The sequence below is a fragment of the Erythrolamprus reginae genome, chromosome 2, assembly GCF_031021105.1.
Source record: "Erythrolamprus reginae isolate rEryReg1 chromosome 2, rEryReg1.hap1, whole genome shotgun sequence".
NCBI lineage: Eukaryota > Metazoa > Chordata > Lepidosauria > Squamata > Dipsadidae > Erythrolamprus > Erythrolamprus reginae.
Window position 1 is genome coordinate 98,550,780 of NC_091951.1, and position 18,454 is coordinate 98,569,233.

Here is an 18,454-nt window from a genome sequence, read left to right on the forward strand (position 1 = left end):
ACATGTGCTTCTGAATCAGTGTCAACTGTTGCTGGCTGCCTAAACTAGTCCCTGCAGTTTAGCAGTTTAATTGGCAAGATTTTGGAAGTGGTTTGCCATTGCCTCCTTCCTACAGCTGGGAGAGAGTTTACCCAGATAGTTTTGTACCAGTGGTGAAATCCAAATTTTTTTCCTACCAGTTCTGTGGGTGTGACTTGGTGGGTTTGGCTTGTTAGGCTTGGCAAGGGAAGGATATTGCAAATTTTCCATTCCCACCCCGCTCTGGGGCCAGCCAGAGGTAGTATTTTCTGCTTCTCCAAATTACTCTCCAGAACCTGTCAGAACCTGATGGGTTTCAACCTTGCTTTGTACCTAAGGTGGGAACTGGAACTTTTGGATCTCCTGGTTTTTGAACTGATGTTTTAATCATTATATCAAAATGGTTTCTCTTCCAATCTGAGGTATTATGTTACCAAGAATGGTCTAAGAAAAGTATTTTTAGTAGATGGTAGCCATATATTTTTTAAATGAATAAATAAGGAAATGAATTCAGAAAAAGTGATATAAATGTATTAGAAATATATATATACTTGAATAATATTTGCATTAGACAAGTACATATAGAATTGTAACCATTTATTGTTATAAAGATATATCATATAACCTGTAAGCTATCCAGTCACCTTATAGGGGAGAAGGATGGCATAAAAATAAAATAAAATAAAATACTGCTTTGAGGGTCAGATGTTTTCACTTTTGGGTTAAAGCACTTTCTATGTGTTCTTTTTATTCTTCTCTTCGACTATGTATCACCATCATAATGGTTTTTGGGTTTTTTGTTATTAATTTACCGTCAAAAATAACATCTTGACCAATTTCATTCATATATGGCTAATCAACTTCTTGATTTAACCCATCTGCATGCATTCGCAGAATACATGATTAGAGTATGTTGACCATCATTTGATTTTAGTTATAGAAATTCAGCCCTTACGGATTTTCAAGTTAAAGTTGATAATGAAATTTGGAAAAGAAGCATTTTTAAAAATGAAGTGTAGCTGTTTTTAGTTTATTTGAAATGATCCCCTTTATTGTCTACAGTATTTCGTTTCACTGCTATTATAAAGAGAAATAACCAAATAATTCTATGGTTCTGTTCTTTATTCTGAAATATATTTTATTCCTAATCACAGAAACTTTTGGAAAGACGGCTAAGATATTCTAAATGTAAGCTTAAGTTCACTAGATATCCTAAATTTGTAATGACAAGAAAAATCAGTTATTGCGAATACCATTGCTGGTAAACTTCATTAGATTTCATTTTTTTTTAATCAATTGCAAAGGCAGCAGCTGACATGATCTTAAAACAAATTCAATGCGGGGCTCTCCTCCTTCCAACTCCACAAGCCGATCGCATAAATCTCAACCCGGGTTCCAGGTTGAGCATTAGACTACAATTCCCAGGTTCGGCAATGAGCAAAAACAATAGGAACTGTTATCCCAACGTTTGGCGATCTCGGAAAAAACGGAGGTAAGCAGAGGTAGCTTTCTTTACTCCGTCCAGACGGAGAAGCGAAGAACAACCGGCTGCAGAGAACGTTTGGTTTGCTATTTGCAAAGTTCCAACGACGTTTTGCCTTCGGCGCGCAAACAAGCGAGGCGAAGGGCTGAGGTGGGCGGCGTCTTCGTCCCGCCCGTTTTCTCGCCTCAGGCGTTGTTCCTGGCACAGCCCAGCCGGCTCCTTCGAGGTTTTGACAGCGCCGCTTTAAACGTTATATGCGCGCTCCTATTGGGGCTGCGTCCTGGCGTACCAAAGCCCCCCCTCCCGCCCCCCCCTCAGCCCAGACTGGAAAGATATACAAGGGAACTCGCAGTTGCCCTCGGAGAAGCTGAGCGCGAGGTTGCCTCGCCCCCTCTCCTCGCACCCCAGTCTCTCTCTCTCTCTCCCGCCAATTTGTTCGCCGCGGTTGCTCGCGCGCTCCCTCGGTTTGCTCCCTCGTGCGCGCCGGCGGCGAGTTCCAGTTCAGACGCCTTCGCGCCGACACCTAGCCCTCCGAGGAGGAGAGTCGTCGCGACAGCGGGGCGAAAAAAAAAGCGGTTTTGGCTTCGACGTACCAGGAGGGCACCGCACTTCTCCGACCGTTTGGGAGCGGAACAGCCACCCGCGCGACGCCTCTTTCGCTTCCCTTCGCCATGGGGCTCCCCCTGCTGCTGGGTCTGCTGCTTTCCCGAGCCGGTAAATGTTGGGGCTGTGGGAGCGTTTCGCCCCTCGTGCCCTCCTCCGCAAGGTTTCTCCCTATTTGAAGGGAAGGGAGTTTTTATTAATTCTTGTGGGAGGGGGGGGTGGTTCGACGTCTGATAAGACCGAGGAATTCTGCCTGTTAGTCCATACAGCTTTCCTCAACTTTCCTCTCTTCCTAGGGCAATGGTTTAATTGTGTGTCTCGCCCCGGCTTTTTCTTCCTGTATATCTAGTTATGATATGATAGATATAGATAGGATTATGGACCGGTCAATCTTTTGCCATCTCTTTGTGTGTCTGTCTGTCTGTCTGTCTATCATCTATCTATCTATCTATCTATCTATCTATCTATCTATCTATCCTTTTTTGACTTTCTCACTCCCTTTGCTGTAAGGGGGCTTTTGTTGCAATTCCGAGTTGGTTGTTAAAATAACTTTTCCTCTGGGGGGGGCTTCTTTCCGCCGAATCGGGCCCCTCAGGCGTCTCTTTTTGGAGGCATTTCTGGTCTGAGCGTGGGCTCTGTAGTTTAGGTTTGCGGGTGAGGATTTAAGGTCCTTAAATCTCCTCCTGTCACTGGCTGGTCACTTTGGGTGTGTTCGGGTCAGGCGGGATCCATTTTATGGGTGGGTGCTGCTGTGCAGGAAAAGGAGAAGGTGTTGGAGTAGGGAGAGGTTATGGAAGTGGAAAATGGAAAATACGCTATTCACAATTTTTTTGTTTTCAGTAGCAGGTTGAGCTATTCCAGTGCATAAACTTTCCTTAGGTGCCTGCCAAGATTTTTGCGGACTAGGAAAGAGCAACGATCCCCCCCCCCCGCCCCCAGGCAAAGAGCTGTTTACTAGCATGTTGTAGAAGCACTTTACAACAGGCAACCCATTCACTTAATATGAAGAAAATTGTCCTAAGTGATGTTAAATTAGATCTCGGTGTTTCCAGAAGAGGGAATTTGAATTGAGTTTTCATTCACAAGGCTTATAATTTTGGTTTTTGAATAGAATAGAATTCTTTATTGGCCAAGTGTGATTGGACACACAAGGAATTTGTCTTTGGCGCATATGGTACATATGGTACATATTTTGTTTACATTTTGCCTGCAACAACAACGGTACAGTTTTAAAAGATTTCCTGTGATTTCATGCTGGTTACTGAACTGACCTGAAGAGAGAGAAAACAACCTCCCTAGCAGTTGAGAACCTTTCACTACCAGATGTTAAATTGACTATACCTTATGTTGATGTTGACTTTAGGAAGTTGTAATTCATCAATGCCTGGAACCCAAGGATTTCTCATCCTAGGTTACCATTTGAGAAGGTCCTTTCATCTAACCAAATTAGAGAGTTCTTAACTTATTCATAATAATTCATAATAGGAAGGAGGGACTGGTCAATTTAAAAATAACCCTCTATTTAATTTGCTAATAACCCCAGGAAATAAATCACACATTGAATTCAGATATTCTGAACAAGATCTGTAGGGTTCCTATATTTGATAAGTTGATTATATCCAGATTTGTGCAGTTACAACTAGGTTCCAAGAAGCAAACTTTTTCCATTCTTCTCCTCCAGCCTTTTCCTCTCAAATGCCTTAATTTAGAATTGGAGATACAGCTTTACAGCAATTTTATAGTTATTGTAAATTGCATTTATATTCCATCCTTCCTGCTGAAGCAAAAGATGCATAACAAAATTTTCTCAACTCCCTTTTACCGTCACAACAATTTTGTGTGGCAGCCTATTGTAATCAGTCCTTATTTATTTAAACATAATTCATGAATAAGCTATAAGAAGGATGTTACATTAAGCTCATAATGACTGAATTTACATATTGTATCATGTCTGAAACAGACCAGTTAGATAATGACTGAGAAAAAGGTGTGAACCAATGAATGAAGAGCCCCAAGTCAGCTTCTTGACTGAATGGGAATTTTAATTTCATTCTCCCAATATTGCTAGCATGCTCCAACTAGATGTTTTAAATTATTGGAAATGAAGTATTTCTTCAGCTCTTGATGAAGAACTACATATTTAGAATAGTTTCCTGCTTCTATGGTGGCTAACCGCTGGGAACAAATAGGATCAGAGGTAATTTTGTTCCTCCAGCAACTGTTGTTTAGAAGGATGTTGTGTTTCTTTATGCAGGTACTACCTATATATTGTATACCCATCAAGGGTATATTGTATACCCATCAAGACAAATACATCACATTGCAATAGTCTACGGAGAGGGGCGGCATACAAATAGTATTTTTTTTAAAAAAAATTAATAGCAAAATGCATTGTAGCTCTTCCTGGAGTTTTGACATTGACTTTGGCTAGGTTCTCACATCATACTAAATCAATAGATAAATTAGTGAAGATTGGACTTAATCCCTGGATAGTTCAGTGGATTTCAAGCTGGCTGAAGCATAGACATCAGAGAGTTATTGTTAATGGCGAGTATTCTGAGCAGAGTCAGGTTACAAGCGGTGTGCCACAAGGGTCTGTTCTGGGTCCTATTCTTTTTAATATGTTTGTGAGTGACATAGGGGAAGGTTTGGTAGGGAAGGTTTGCCTATTTGCCGATGACTCTAAAGTGTGCAATAGGGTTGATATTCCTGGAGGGGTCTGTAATATGGTAAATGATTTAGCGTTACTAGATAAATGGTCAAAGCAATGGAAACTGCAGTTTAATGTTTCCAAATGTAAAATAATGCACTTGGGGAAAAGGAATCCTAAATCTGAGTATTGCATTGGCAGTTCTGTGTTAGCAAAAACTTCAGAAGAGAAGGATTTAGGGGTAGTGATTTCTGACAGTCTCAAAATGGGTGAACAGTGTGGTCGGGCGGTAGGAAAGGCAAGTAGGATGCTTGGCTGCATAGCTAGGGGTATAACAAGCAGGAAGAGGGAGATTGTGATCCCCTTATATAGAGCGCTGGTGAGACCACATTTGGAGTACTGTGTTCAGTTCTGGAGACCCCACCTACAAAAAGATATTGACAAAATTGAACGGGTCCAAAGACGGGCTACAAGAATGGTGGAAGGTCTTAAGTATAAAACGTATCAGGAAAGACTGAATGAACTCAATCTGTATAGTCTGGAAGACAGAAGGAAAAGGGGGGACATGATCGAAACATTTAAATATGTTAAAGGGTTAAATAGGGTTCAGGAGGGAAGTGTTTTTAACAGGAAAGTGAACACAAGAACAAGGGGACACAATCTGAAGTTAGTTGGGGGAAAGATCAAAGGCAACATGAGAAAATATTATTTTACTGAAAGAGTAGTAGATCCTTGGAACAAACTTCCAGCAGACGTGGTTGGGAAATCCACAGTAACTGAATTTAAACATGCCTGGGATAAACATATATCCATCCTAAGATAAAATACAGGAAATAGTAAAAGGGCAGACTAGATGGACCAAGAGGTCTTTTTCTGCCGTCAGTCTTCTATGTTTCTATGTTTCTATGTTTCTAAACGCCAAAAACAATACAATGGTATACCATGCATTGTGAACTTAATATTTATGTACAAAACAGCTTGATTTATCATTATGTCTGCTAACATTTTTCTGTGCTGAACTTATGGAGGAAATCACATGACTTTTCTAGCTGCATCTGGCAAAGCATCAAAATGGTTTATAATCGTGCGTGTGTATCTATATCTTATACAGTATGTCTATATCTATCTATCTATCTATCTATCTATCTATCTATCTATCTATCTATCTATCTATCTATCTATCTATCTTCTATACATTGCACCAGAAGTGGGTTTCTACTGGTGTGCTGCTCTGGTAGTGGCCCACCGATGCTCCGCTGCTGTCTTTGCCAGTCCATGCACAGCAACATCTTTTTTTGCTAATTTTTGCTAATTTTTTTGCTCTCTGAGCATGCACAAAAGGAAAATCATCCCTCTACGCATGTGCGGAAGCAAAATTGTATGAGGGGACACGTGAGAGTGCGTGCAAAACATTGTGATGCGCACGCAGCGTACCGGTAGGAAGGTAAGAGGAATCCGCCCCTGCATTGCACATATAGTGAAAAACAATTTAAAAGGTAAAGGTTTCCCCTGCCCAGTTGTGTCAGAGTCTAGGGGACGGTGCTTATCTCTGTTTCTTAGCTGAGGGACCCAGCATTGTCTGAAGACCTTTCCATGGTCATGTGGTTGGCATGACTATACACTGAAACACACGGAACACTATTATCTTCCCAGTAAAGTAGTATCTATTTATCTACTTACATTTGCAAAAAAAAATTCTCTTCTTATAAACTTTGACTTTTCTGCCATGCTTATGTTACTTTTTATTTGTTGTTCGTCATCCTCAGTCAGAGTCATCACATGGTGAATTACAGGTACAGTGATCCCCGATCATTGCGAGGGTTCCGTTCCAGGACCCCTAGCAATGATCGGGTTTTCGCGAAGTAGTGCTGCGGAAGTAAAAACATCTGCGCATGCGCAGATGGTGTTTTTACTTCCGCAGCGCTAGCGAGGAGCCGAAGATTGGGGTTCCTGGGAAGGGGACTCAGTTGCGAAGCCGCGCGGCTGTTTTAAAACGTCGCCGCCGGCATGGGGGGCTTGCCAACACCCCCCGGACCCCCAACCCGGGTTTGGGGGGCTGCTAGGAAGCCCCCCATGCCGGCGGTGACATTTTAAAACAGCCGCGCGGCTTCGCAACTGAGTCCCGAAGACAAACGTCAAAGGCGAACTTCCGTGTTTGTCTTCGGGATTCATTGGGAAGCCGGGTGGCTGTTTTAAAACGTCGCCGCCGGCATGGGGGGCTTGCCAGCACCCCCCCGAACCCGGGTGGCTGGGCGAGCAGCGAGCGAACGGCGGGCGAGCGGGTGCTGGGGGGGGCTTCTCGCCCTCCCGCCAGCAAGAGGGGGAGCGAACGGCGTGGGGCGGGCGAAGGGCGGGCGAGCGGCAGCGAGGAGTTTGCGTGGGCGGTGGGGAAACTCCTCGCTGATGCCCGCCGCTCGCCCTCCCGCCAGCAAGAGGGGGAAGACCCAGGGAAGCCGCCCAGCAGCTGATCTGCCCGGCGCCATCTACGCATGCGTGGCCATAAAAAAAAGGGCACGCATGCGCAGATGGTGTTTTGACTTCCGGGTTGAAAAATCGCGATTTAGCCCGTTCGCAATGATCGGGATTGCGATACCCGGGGGATCACTGTATAAAGGCTGGTGAAATAGGTTATAGGTGTCATTGCTTAATGAAGAAAATCTATGCCGAAAAATACACTGTCTGATGTTATCGGATATATTCCATTGACTGATAAATCCAAGATTACTTCTAAAATAGCTTAATGTATCTTTAAACAATTGCAGAAATATATTTTAATGCATTAATTCACATATATTATGTACAACATATAGAATCAAAATATTCAAGTGACCTCTTTTGGGAATTCCAAAATGATGTATTCTAATGATTAAATCTGAATTCATTTGAGTAGATTAGTAAACAAAATCCAAAAGTGCAAAATAAAGTACAGTGATCCCTCGATTATCGCGAGGGTTCCGTTCCAAGACTTCTCGCGATAATCGATTTTTCACGATATAGCGGTGCGGAAGTAAAAACACCATCTGCGCATGCACGCCTTTTTTCCATGGCCGCGCATGCGCAGATGGTGGAGCGACGAAAGTTCGGAGGCTGGCAATGGTTGTTTTTCATGCCGGCCACCCCCCCCAGCGCCTCCGGGCTCCTCGCCGCTACCCCCCACCCGCCCGATTCGCCCCTCTCACCGGCTTTCTTGGGGCACGAGTCCTCCTTCAGCAGCGCTTGTGGCAACGGCTTCTCGGCTTTTAGAATGCCCGCCTCCTTCCTTCCTTCCCTCCCTCCTTCCTTCCCTCCTTCCTTCCCTCCTTCCTTCCCTCCTTCCTTCCCTCCTTCCCTCCTTCCTTCCCTTCTCTCCTTCCCTCCCTCCTTCCTTCCCTCCTTCCTTCCTTCCCTCCCTCCTTCCCTCCTTCCTTCCTTCCCTCCTTCCTTCCCTCCCTCCTTCCTTCCCTCCTTCCTTCCCTCCCTCCCTCCTTCCCTCCCTCCTTCCTTCCCTCCTTCCTTCCCTCCTTCCTTCCTTTCGTAAAAAGCACTTAAACAATGACACTCAGTCCCAACACTTTCAACCCACAAATTACCATTTCCCATCCCCTTAATTACTGTACTGTACCTCTACCTGTACCTGTACTGTACACATTGAATAACACACTTAGTCATCCTGATAGAAATAATAACAATATTTACATTTTTACATTTTTTGGGGGGGGGGGTTAGCATAACTAGGATAACTCGGGATCTTCTTCTATCACCATGTCTACAATGGACGCTGCAGGTGATGGTGTGACAGACCTCTTGGTTTTTGTGACAAACATAGTTATGGGCAGTTGTTGGCGCAGTTTCTTTTTCTGGGCTAACATGGCTCTGTATGGTGCAAAGGTGTTGTCAAGGGAGGCCTTAAATTGTATAGAGCGAGTCATGTTGGGATCCCAAAGTTCCACCATGCGTTGTACATTTGCAGCAGCTCTGTTCAGTTCTGCAAGCCGCTCAAGCGTTAGGCCAACATCTTCTTCTTCCTCAGCTTGTTCAGCTTCCGCTTCCTCCTCTTCTTCACTCGCTGACCTGGTCAGCTCCTCCAGATCTTTGTCTGTCAGCGGTAGGCCATGCTCATCAAGCAAACCATTGACTTCCTCTGGTGTCATGTCAATGAAGCCTTCTCCACCCAGTGCCTGTGCCAGCTTCACAGAGTTCTGGACTGCAGCATCTTGAATTTCTTCGGGAGCAAATCCCTTGTAATCATGCACCACTTCTGGCCACAATTTCCTCCAGCAGGCATTCATTGTCTGTGACTTCATATCCATTAAGGCATTCTGAATGTTCTTCAGACAAGATGCAATTGTGTACTGACGCCAGTAGGCCTTCAATGTGAAGTTTTCATCAGCATCCATTGCTTCCACGATGCTTCCAAGAGAATTACGCGTGTACAGTGCCTTAAATGCGCGGATAACACCTTGATCCATCGGCTGGATAAGCGATGTGGTGTTTGGTGGCAAGAATTCGACTTGCACCCCATCATGTTCATGTGCCAGGTCATCATGGCCTCCAGCATTGTCCATTAGGAGAAGCACTTTGAAATTGAGTCCTTTGCCAGCCAAATAAACCTGCACCTGTGGGATGAAGCACTGATGAAACCAGTCCCGCGTGAGGGGTTTTGTAATCCATGCTTTAGGATTATGCATCCAGTACACTGGCAATGCATTCTTATTTCTGTTCTTGAGGGCTATTGGATTTCATGACTTATAAATTAGCCCTGGCTTCATCAAAAAGCCTGCTGCATTCCCACACATGATCAAAGTCACCCGATCTTTCATGGCCTTAAAGCCAGGGGCTTTGGCTTCATCTTGCATCAAGAAAGTCCGTGAAGGCATCCTCTTCCAGAACAGGCCTATTTCGTCCATGTTGAACACCTGTTCTGGAAGGTAGCCCCCTTCTGCAATTAGGTCTTTAAACGTGTGCTGGACGAAGTTTTCGGCTGCACCTGTATCTGCTGAGGCAGCTTCTCCATGCAATGACACACTCTTCAGGCCATAGCGCCGTTGAAATTTGTCAAACCACCCTTTGCTTGCTGTGAATGTGGCTGGGGCTGAAGAAGCAGAAGATGTTGATGGCTGGGGGTCTTCAGAGTCACCAGCACCTTCATCTACAGAGAATGACAGGAAAGGGAGAGAGAAGTGACTTGAATGAAAGCATACAGTCCTTCCTTCCTTCCCTCCTTCCCTCCCTCCTTCCTTCCCTCCTTCCTTCCTCCTTCCCTCCCTCCTTCCTTCCCTCCTTCCTTCCCTCCTTCCCTCCCTCCTTCCTTCCCTCCTTCCCTCCTTCCTTCCCTCCTTCCCTCCCTCCTTCCCTCCTTCCCTCCTTCCCTCCCTCCTTCCTTCCCTCCTTCCTTCCCTCCTTCCCTCCCTCCTTCCTTCCTTCCCTCCTTCCCTCCCTTCCCTCCTTCCCTCCCTTCCCTCCTTCCCTCCCTCCCTTCCCTTCCCTCCTTCCTTCCCTCCTTCCTTCCCTCCCTTCCCTCCTTCCTTCCCTCCTTCCCTCCTTCCCTCCTTCCTTCCCTCCTTCCTTCCCTCCTTCCCTCCCTCCTTCCTTCCCTCCCTCCCTCCTTCCCCTCCTTCCCTCCCTCCTTCCTTCCCTCCTTCCCTCCCTTCCCTCCTTCCCTCCCTCCTTCCTTCCCTCCTTCCCTCCCTCCTTCCTTCCCTCCTTCCTTAAAAAGCACTTAAATAATGACAGAATAAAAAACCCCAGCCCTCACCTGGGTTTCCCTCATCTGCATCGCCTCCTTCTGTGTTTCCAAGACGGTTGTACAGTTGCTGCGCCTTGGTTCGTATAGTGTTCGTATCCAAAGCAATGCTCTTTTTGCGGCAGTCTTGTACCCACACGGACAAAGCAGCTTCCATCTTCATAAGGCGTTTGTTTCTAGGCGTCACCATTCTTTTTGCAGCCTTGTTGAACATTATCTGAGAAGTTTGCCTTATCTTCTTTTCGTCTTTCCGAATGTATCGCACAGTCGATTCGTTGATCCCATAATGCCGACCAACATCTACATTAGAACGTCCCGCTTTCAGCATGTCCAAAAGTTCAATTTTCTCCTTAATTGTCAGCATCTTCCTGCTCTTTTTAGCGTCGCCGCCCTCCACTCCACGTGCAACGTTTAGGAGCCATCTTCCAACAAGTCTTAACAAGTTCCAAAAGTTCCAAAGCACGCTGAGCAAACAACACTGATTGGCCGAGATTTTTGTCCATCAGCATTGTCGGGCGAAATGTTTGCAATGACCGCTGCTCGGCTGTAATTTTGCTGCAACACCGTTGCCGGGCAAACTTTTTGCGATGGCAAAGCTGATTGGCCAAGATTTCGGCCAACCAGCAATGGCAGACGTCAGTTTGGTGATGACGTGTGATGTCATCGGGCGGGAAAAACCGTGGTGTAGGAAAAAAACCGCACACGTATTTTTAATTTATTATTTTTTGAAAAATCGCGATATAGCCTTTCGCGAAGATCGAGATCGCGAAAATCGAGGGATCACTGTATAGCATGTAGGTTAAATGAAATAAAAATAGCAAGTAATAATGCAAATGCAAAGCAAAATAAGAGGCTTTTATTGAATCAGTCTTATAGAAATGTTTGAATGGTGTTTAAAATCTCTATTATTTTAATCTTCCTGGCAATATGAACTTGGAATTACAGTATTTGAGAAACTATGCTATAGACATATTTGAGAAACAGAAATAGATCATGAATTATTCACATGTAAGTTCCAAATTAAGCTAGAGGAGAAGAATAAAGCCAATTTCTATGTGGTAGTCATATGATTTTGAGCAAATGCCCACTATTTTCAAAGGCAACATCTGGAATTAATTCTAAACCAGGGGCTGTGGTCAATGCCACAATGACACGGAGTTCCCCACGCTCCACAGGGGAATCCTAAATCCCAGCTGCCTGGAGACCTAGTACAAGTTGGGACAGAACCTTACTGGAGGGGAGGGGACAAAGAGAGGCACTGGTTGATGGACTGGGTGTATGTGCAAACCTCTTAGGGAACCGAAAACAGCCTCTCAGCCAATCGCCGTAAAAAACAACCTGTTATCCTAGCTGTGGGGGCCACAAACAGAAGGATTGCTTAAAGAGATTATGAGTCATCTGGGAACATGATCGAAGCATGTGTTAGAGAGAGAGAGAGGAAGGTATAAAAGTGTTTGGCCAATTTAAAGACCTAGAAAAAAGTTAAAAATTCAACAGGAGGGGAAATGTTTCAAAATGGAGAGGAGTGGTTATCTAGCAAGTTGAAAAACCATAGAGAAAATAAAAGAAACTTAATTTAAAGCCTAATTTGGAGAACTTTTTTTTAAAGACTGGGTGAAACTAAAATGATTGAAAATGATTGAGAAATAAAATCTGGAAGAGAATATTTAAATTTTAATATATAAAAGAATATACTTTATTTTAAAAAACCAAACTTGTGTTATTTGGAACAGACAATGCCATCTACTGGTTGGAAAACTAACTACATCAGACTGTGGGAACCTATTCATGTTGACAGCTGAGACTAGCCTTGAACAGAAAGAGTTATCTTAGAGCTGAAAAGAAACTCAAAAACAGTGCTATTTGGACTATTTGGTTTAGACTGCATTTGTGAAACCTGGTGAACTGAATTAGATTATTTTAAAATACGATAAATGAAGAACTATAAAAGACTACAAACTTTGTGAAATGATGAGATTGAAATATAAGAATTTGAAGAAAATTAGTCTTCATTGCATCTAAACAGAGACATGGGTTAAAAAGAATCACTTCACTAACTGATAACAACAACAACAACAACAACAACAATAATAATAATTATTATTATATTTGTATGCCGCCCCTCTCCAAAGATAATATTTGTTATTTAAAAGATATTATAAAAAGCTGTGGAAGCAGATCAGTGCTGGCAGCTGGAGTCTGATTTTAAACTTTTGAGTTTGTGAAGTGTGATTTTGATGAGATGGAAGCATGTGACTACGAGGGGTTGGTTGGACCTTGTGTATGAGTGAATATCTAAAAAGTGTTTTATGAAGATTGGAGGTGGAAAGGAAATATAAAAACAGTTGGAATATAATGAACATTAACAAAAATAATATTGGCAAGAAATGGAAACAAGGAGGATGAAGAAAAAGACCGTTGAACTTACCTGAACGGTCTTCTCGATGCACTGCAAGGAGAGTCCAGGATGGGTTATTCTCAGCCTGATTGGCTGGGACTGAGTTCAATTTAAATATTAGATAGATAGTCAGGCACCGCCCCCCCTTAGCCCTCCAGTCTAATATGTACGAAGAAGCAGTAATGCAAAATAAAGTTTTTATTGAACTATAAACCCATAACTTCATAAAACTCTAACTAAAACTGTGACCCTGGTCCCAAGGCCGGGTGGGTCTGGACTCTCCTTGCAGTGCATCGAGAAGACCGTTCAGGTAAGTTCAACGGTCTTTCTCCAATGCACTTGCAAGGAGAGTCCAGGATGGGATATACCCAAGTTACAGTCAAAGGGAGGGAGATGGCTGGACCAGGGGCGCTGAAAAGGAGCATACCCCCTGTAATACCCTCCTCCCAAATGCTGCGTGAGAATTATTCGTTGGTCCGGGATCCTCCAGGGGGCTGAGATCGACAGTTCCACCAGATCGGCAAACCAGATGCGTCTCGGCCAATACGGGGCCAACAGGAGGATCTCCGCTCGTTCCACCAGCAACTTCCGAATCACCTTCGGTATCAGGGGGACCGGCGGGAAGGCATAAAGTAGGGCTGCCGGCCAACGTTGGCGAAGTGCGTTCACTCCCTCCGCCCCGGGGGAAGGGAATCGGGAGAAGAAGCGGGGGAGCTGGGTGTTGTGGTAGGTTGCAAACAGATCCAATACTGGCTCGCCGAACCTCCTGATAATGTCCTGGAAGATCGTGGGTTCCAGGTGCCACTCCCCGGGATCTAGGGTCTCCCGACTCAGCCAGTCCGCGCAGACATTGTCTATTCCCGAGATATGTTCTGCTGAGAGTGAAGCTAAATTGCCCTCCGCCCATCGAAATAGGGACTCCGATTCCGCCATTAGTCGACGTGATCGTGTTCCCCCTTGCCTGTTGATATGGGCTCGGGTCGAAACATTGTCCGTAAGAACGAGGACATGACGACCCTTTACCCAGGGGGCGAAGCTCCGGAGGGCCAGTGAGACCGCCTTTAGCTCCAGGAAGTTGATGTTGCACTCCTTCAAATCCTGATTGTTCCACAGGCCCTGGGTCATCTGGGAGGCAAGATGGGCCCCCCAACCGGTTAAACTGGCATCCGTCGTCACTGTAAGATGGTCTATTGGCAGATAAGAGGAGCCTTTGTCGAGGGCCGCGGAATTCCACCAGCGGAGAGATTTGCGAACCCCGCCGTGAAGTAGCACCCTCCTGTGTAGGTGGCTTGACTTTGTTCGTTGGAAGGGAAGCAGGAACCACTGAAGTGGTCTCAAGTGGTGTCTTGCCCACGGTATGACATCGATGCAGGATACCAGAGTCCCCAAGATCTTTGATAGGAATGAAAGTCTTGGGAATCTCTGACCGTCCAGATCCCGTAGGAGTCTCCTGATAGAGGCCCGCCTCTCCGGGGAAAGAAAAACCATACCCCGGGTGGTATCTATTGTAGTCCCCAAATGAGCCAACCTGGTTGTGGGTGTTACATGGCTCTTGTCCCAGTTCACCGTGAACCCATGACGTTCGAGCATGTGGATGGTCAAGTTCAAGTCTCGATACGCCTGTTCCCTTGACTTTGTTAGTATAATTACGTCGTCTAGGTACGCCATGAGGCGTACCGATTGTTGTCTCAGAGAGGATGTGAGAACGTCTAAGAGTTTCGTAAACGTTCTCGGAGCCGAGGAAAGTCCAAAAGGCATTGATTTGTATTGAAAGTGGGTCCCGCCCAGGCTGAACCGAAGGAATTGCCTGTGTGACGGGCAGATGGGGACGTGTAAGTAAGCTTCCCTGAGGTCTATCGATGTTAGGAAGTCTTTTTGTCTTATTGATGCAAGAATAGACCTCAGCGAGTGCATCTTGAACCGTCTGTATTTTACATATAGGTTCAGCTGACGCAAGTTCAGGATCATCCTGACCCCTCCGGAGGTTTTGGGAACAAGGAAAACGAGGGAGTAAAACCCCTTGCCCCGTTCCCCCGGGGGCACCTCTTCTATGGCCCCTATCTCTAGGAGATGAGAGACCTCTTGATAAAGGAGGTTCCTCTTCTGAGCGTCCGAAGGGATACGACATGGGAGGAATCGTTGAGGAGGAGGATATAGGAACTCGATTTTTAGGCCTTGAGCTACAGTGGTCGCCGCCCAGGCGTCTGAAGACGTAGTGGTCCAGGCCTCCGCGAAGTGGGCTAGTTTGCCCCCCAATGGAATAGAGCTTGATAAGTCATTTGTTTTTCTTGAAGCCCCGACCAGCCCCTCTGAATGGGCGGCGTCCTTGATAGGACCTGTTGCGGTCCTGTGGGGTTGACCTGTCTGATCGAAATGACCCCTGGTTGAAGGAGCCCTGGAAGTACGGCCTCGATGCCTGGGTACTACTCGAGGAGGGCTCTGAACGAAAGGGCTGACGCCTCTGATAGGGGGTGAATCGTCTGTCCGGTCTCTTGGACTTGGGCATGACCTTCTTCTTGTCTTTGTCCTCGACTAAGACGTCGTCGAGGACCTCCCCAAAGAGCTTGTTCCCCTTAAAGGGAGCAGAGGCCAGGCTCCATTTAGACTTAACGTCCGCCTGCCAGCTGCGTAGCCATATGAGCCGGCGGGAAGAAACCGACGAGGCCATGGCCCTGGCCGCGAACTTGGCAGCGTTGGCTGTGGCGTCTGCCGAGAATTCGGTGGCTGCTAGGACCTTGTTAAGATCCTGGCGAAGGCGTCCATCCTCAGGATCCACTCTTGATTGAAGATCTTTAATCCAGAGGAGAGTTGCCCTATTAAAGAACGAGGCCGCAGAAGAGGCTCGAATGGCCCAGGCCGCCATCTGGTGAGTCTTACGCACAATGTTCTCGGCCCTCTTATCCTCTGCCCTTAGCCCTTCCTGAGATTCCGAGGGGACCAGGGCATTGGATACCAGACTGGTGACTGGTTTGTCTACCGTCGGGAAGGTCAACAGATCCTCCATCTGCTGGTCAAAGGAGTAAAATTTGCGGTCCAGGTTGGAGGGGCCCTGTGCAGCCGCCGGGTACTCCCAAGGACGCTGTATAGTTTCCAAAAAGAGATGGGAGGAAGGAATGTTCACAGTTTCTTGTTTGGGCAAGACAAAAAGTCCACCGGTAGCTTGTGTTGGAACTGCGGGATCTGATTGCCCCGCCTCCCCTGCCTGTTCGATGGTGATTTTGGCCTTGTTAAGCAGGACCCTAAACAGGGAGGGCTTGAACAGGCCTGTAGGGGCAGGTTGCTCTGGAGGCTGTTCATCCCCCGACAGTTCATCCTCCCTATCACTGTAGTCCCTTTCTAACGAGTCGTCCTCCTCCATAGATCCGGTCAAGGAATATGACTCCGGGGCAGTCCATGGATCTCTGGTTCTCACTGGGGGTTGACCCACTGTGGCCTGCTGCTGGTGAGCTCCAGTCTCAACACCCTGGGCAAACGCGTTGGCAATCAAATCCTGCAGGGTCTGAGGCATGGCCTGCCATGTGTCCTGGGCGTTGCGCAGTCCTGCCGCCGTTGGCGTGAAGGTAGACTGCGGTGGGCCATATTGGTGAGGCACATAAGTCTGAGACTGGAGGTTGCCAGTCCACATGTTTTGTTGTCGCCCCCAGTTAAGCACCTCGTGAGCAGGTTGTGTAGGGCGGTCAGGTGACCAGTCCTTTTCAGATGCCGAGCCTGCTACCCCTGGTATGGGGGAGGCTGGTGGAGGTGTAGGGCCAAAGGCCTTGATTGACAAAGAGGCCTGCTTCTGTGATGCCTCTAACTGCTTTTCAAGGGCTTTTATTCTTTTTTCAGCCTCTCTGAGAGAGGTGCCCTGTGAGGCCTTAGGCTTGTGGCTCTTTTCCTTGGGGGTGTTGGGCCTAACGTTGGTAGTGGCCTCCTCCCCCACATGAGCTGGAGCCTCCGACATAATTCCCTTTTATCGCACTCACGGTTAATGTAAACAATGAGCCTGGAAGGGAGCTGCCACGAGTGATTAATCAAGCCTTCTCAAGATCGGAACAGCGAAGAGAAAACTGTTTGTTTAAGCCCAAAACTCCTAGTGCGCCTGCGTATCACCCGGGCAGCCTGGGGCCTGTGGAGGGCTCTGTAATAGGCAGAGCTGATCCCTCCAACGATCCGATTGGGCCAAAAGGGTGCCTGGCTTGCCGTTGCCCTGGCAACCACCCACTCATTGGCTCGGTGGATCTGGCCCCGGCTCACAAGCCGACCTGGCCCCTCCGAGATGTGGGCGGGAACTCCTGCCGAAAACGGCAGACTCATTGGGGCGAAAATGGCCGCCGGAGTGAAAAAAACGGGCGGGAACTCCTCCGTTCCCGCCCTGCTGCCCCCCCATATGGCGGCGTTCATTGCCTCATCCCCCTGCAATGTCTCGATCCGCCGCCGGTACGTCTGCGGTGGGGGGGGGATTCGGAAGGGCGCGATTCCTCGGGGCTGCTTGAGGCTTCTCAATTCTTCTTGCGGCGTATCCGCCCTGGGGGGCAGGCCCCCCATGGCGTCAGCCGACCGCCTTCCTCCGGGCGCTACCGCGGAGGTTAGCAACCCGGGCGCTCCCTTCAGGTCCTCAAAATAGTCTCTGTGGCTTGTACCACCGACTATGGGAGCTGCAGCTCAGGGGGGTTAAACCCACGGAGGGTAATAACCCACGCTGCCCAACTTGAAGCCGCCCCGCGATGTGCCTGAAAGAGAAAAGGGGACAGGAAAATAACATTAGAAAAAATTCAATTTAAACATGATTACTAATTTATTAAAAATCACACAATAAAATCAAGTGTGACAGAGGAAGAACTCAAAGTCCCATTACTGCGACTGAGTTTTTTTAGACTGGAGGGCTAAGGGGGGGCGGTGCCTGACTATCTAATATTTAAATATTTAAATTGAACTCAGTCCCAGCCAGTCAGGCTGAGAATAACCCATCCTGGACTCTCCTTGCAAGTGCATTGGAGAAAGAAGAGAGTAAAGAGTAGAAGAGATCTGAAAAGAAAGAACAAATGGATGGTTATTTATTTATTTATTGGATTTATATGCCGCCCCTCTCTGCAGGGAATTGCAGTGACCAAAGTGAAAAAGGCATTGAAAATTAAGGACAGGTTGATGATTGCCATATTTTTATGAATATAAGATGTACCAAAGTATAAGACGCACCTTAGTTTAGAAAGAGGAAAATAGGGGGGGAAATCTGCCTACCAGATATTCATCTGGCTAGCGTCCTGAGTCTGATCAGTTTTAGCACATTATTTTATCCCCTGGTTAGCGCTTTAAAAAATCATTCTTTGCATAGAGTGTCAATGAAAGAGCTTGCAAGCCAGTAAGAGCTGGGAACATCATAAGCAGCTGGTTAGGGCTGGAAAGAAACATCGTAGCAAGTAGAGCAATGAAACAAAGCCTGCAAAGACTTAGGCCTTGGAAAACATTCTTAGCAAAGAGTAACAATGAAAAAGCCTGCATGGTTAGAGCTGGGAAGATCGTTAGCACCTGGTTAGGGCTGGAAAAAAAAGCTTCAAAAGAAGCTACATCCTATAAGGCACACCCAAATTTTCAGCCTCT

At 46.5% G+C, this 18,454-nt stretch overlaps 1 protein-coding gene across 2 annotated transcripts in view; it reads left to right on the forward strand.

The window, feature by feature from the left end:
- Positions 1 to 18,454, forward strand: part of GFRA3 (GDNF family receptor alpha 3) — a 62,059-nt gene that overhangs the window by 27,143 nt on the left and 16,462 nt on the right. Inside the window, exon 1 of one of the 2 annotated variants that reach the window (XM_070738903.1) lies at positions 1,713 to 2,215. The exons of the other annotated variant lie outside the window; for it this stretch is intronic. Within the exon in view, the coding sequence (XP_070595004.1) occupies positions 2,173 to 2,215 (43 nt within the window). The 5' untranslated portion in view covers positions 1,713 to 2,172. Of the gene's footprint in view, positions 1 to 1,712; positions 2,216 to 18,454 lie in introns of those variants that run through there. 2 annotated transcript variants of the gene reach the window in all.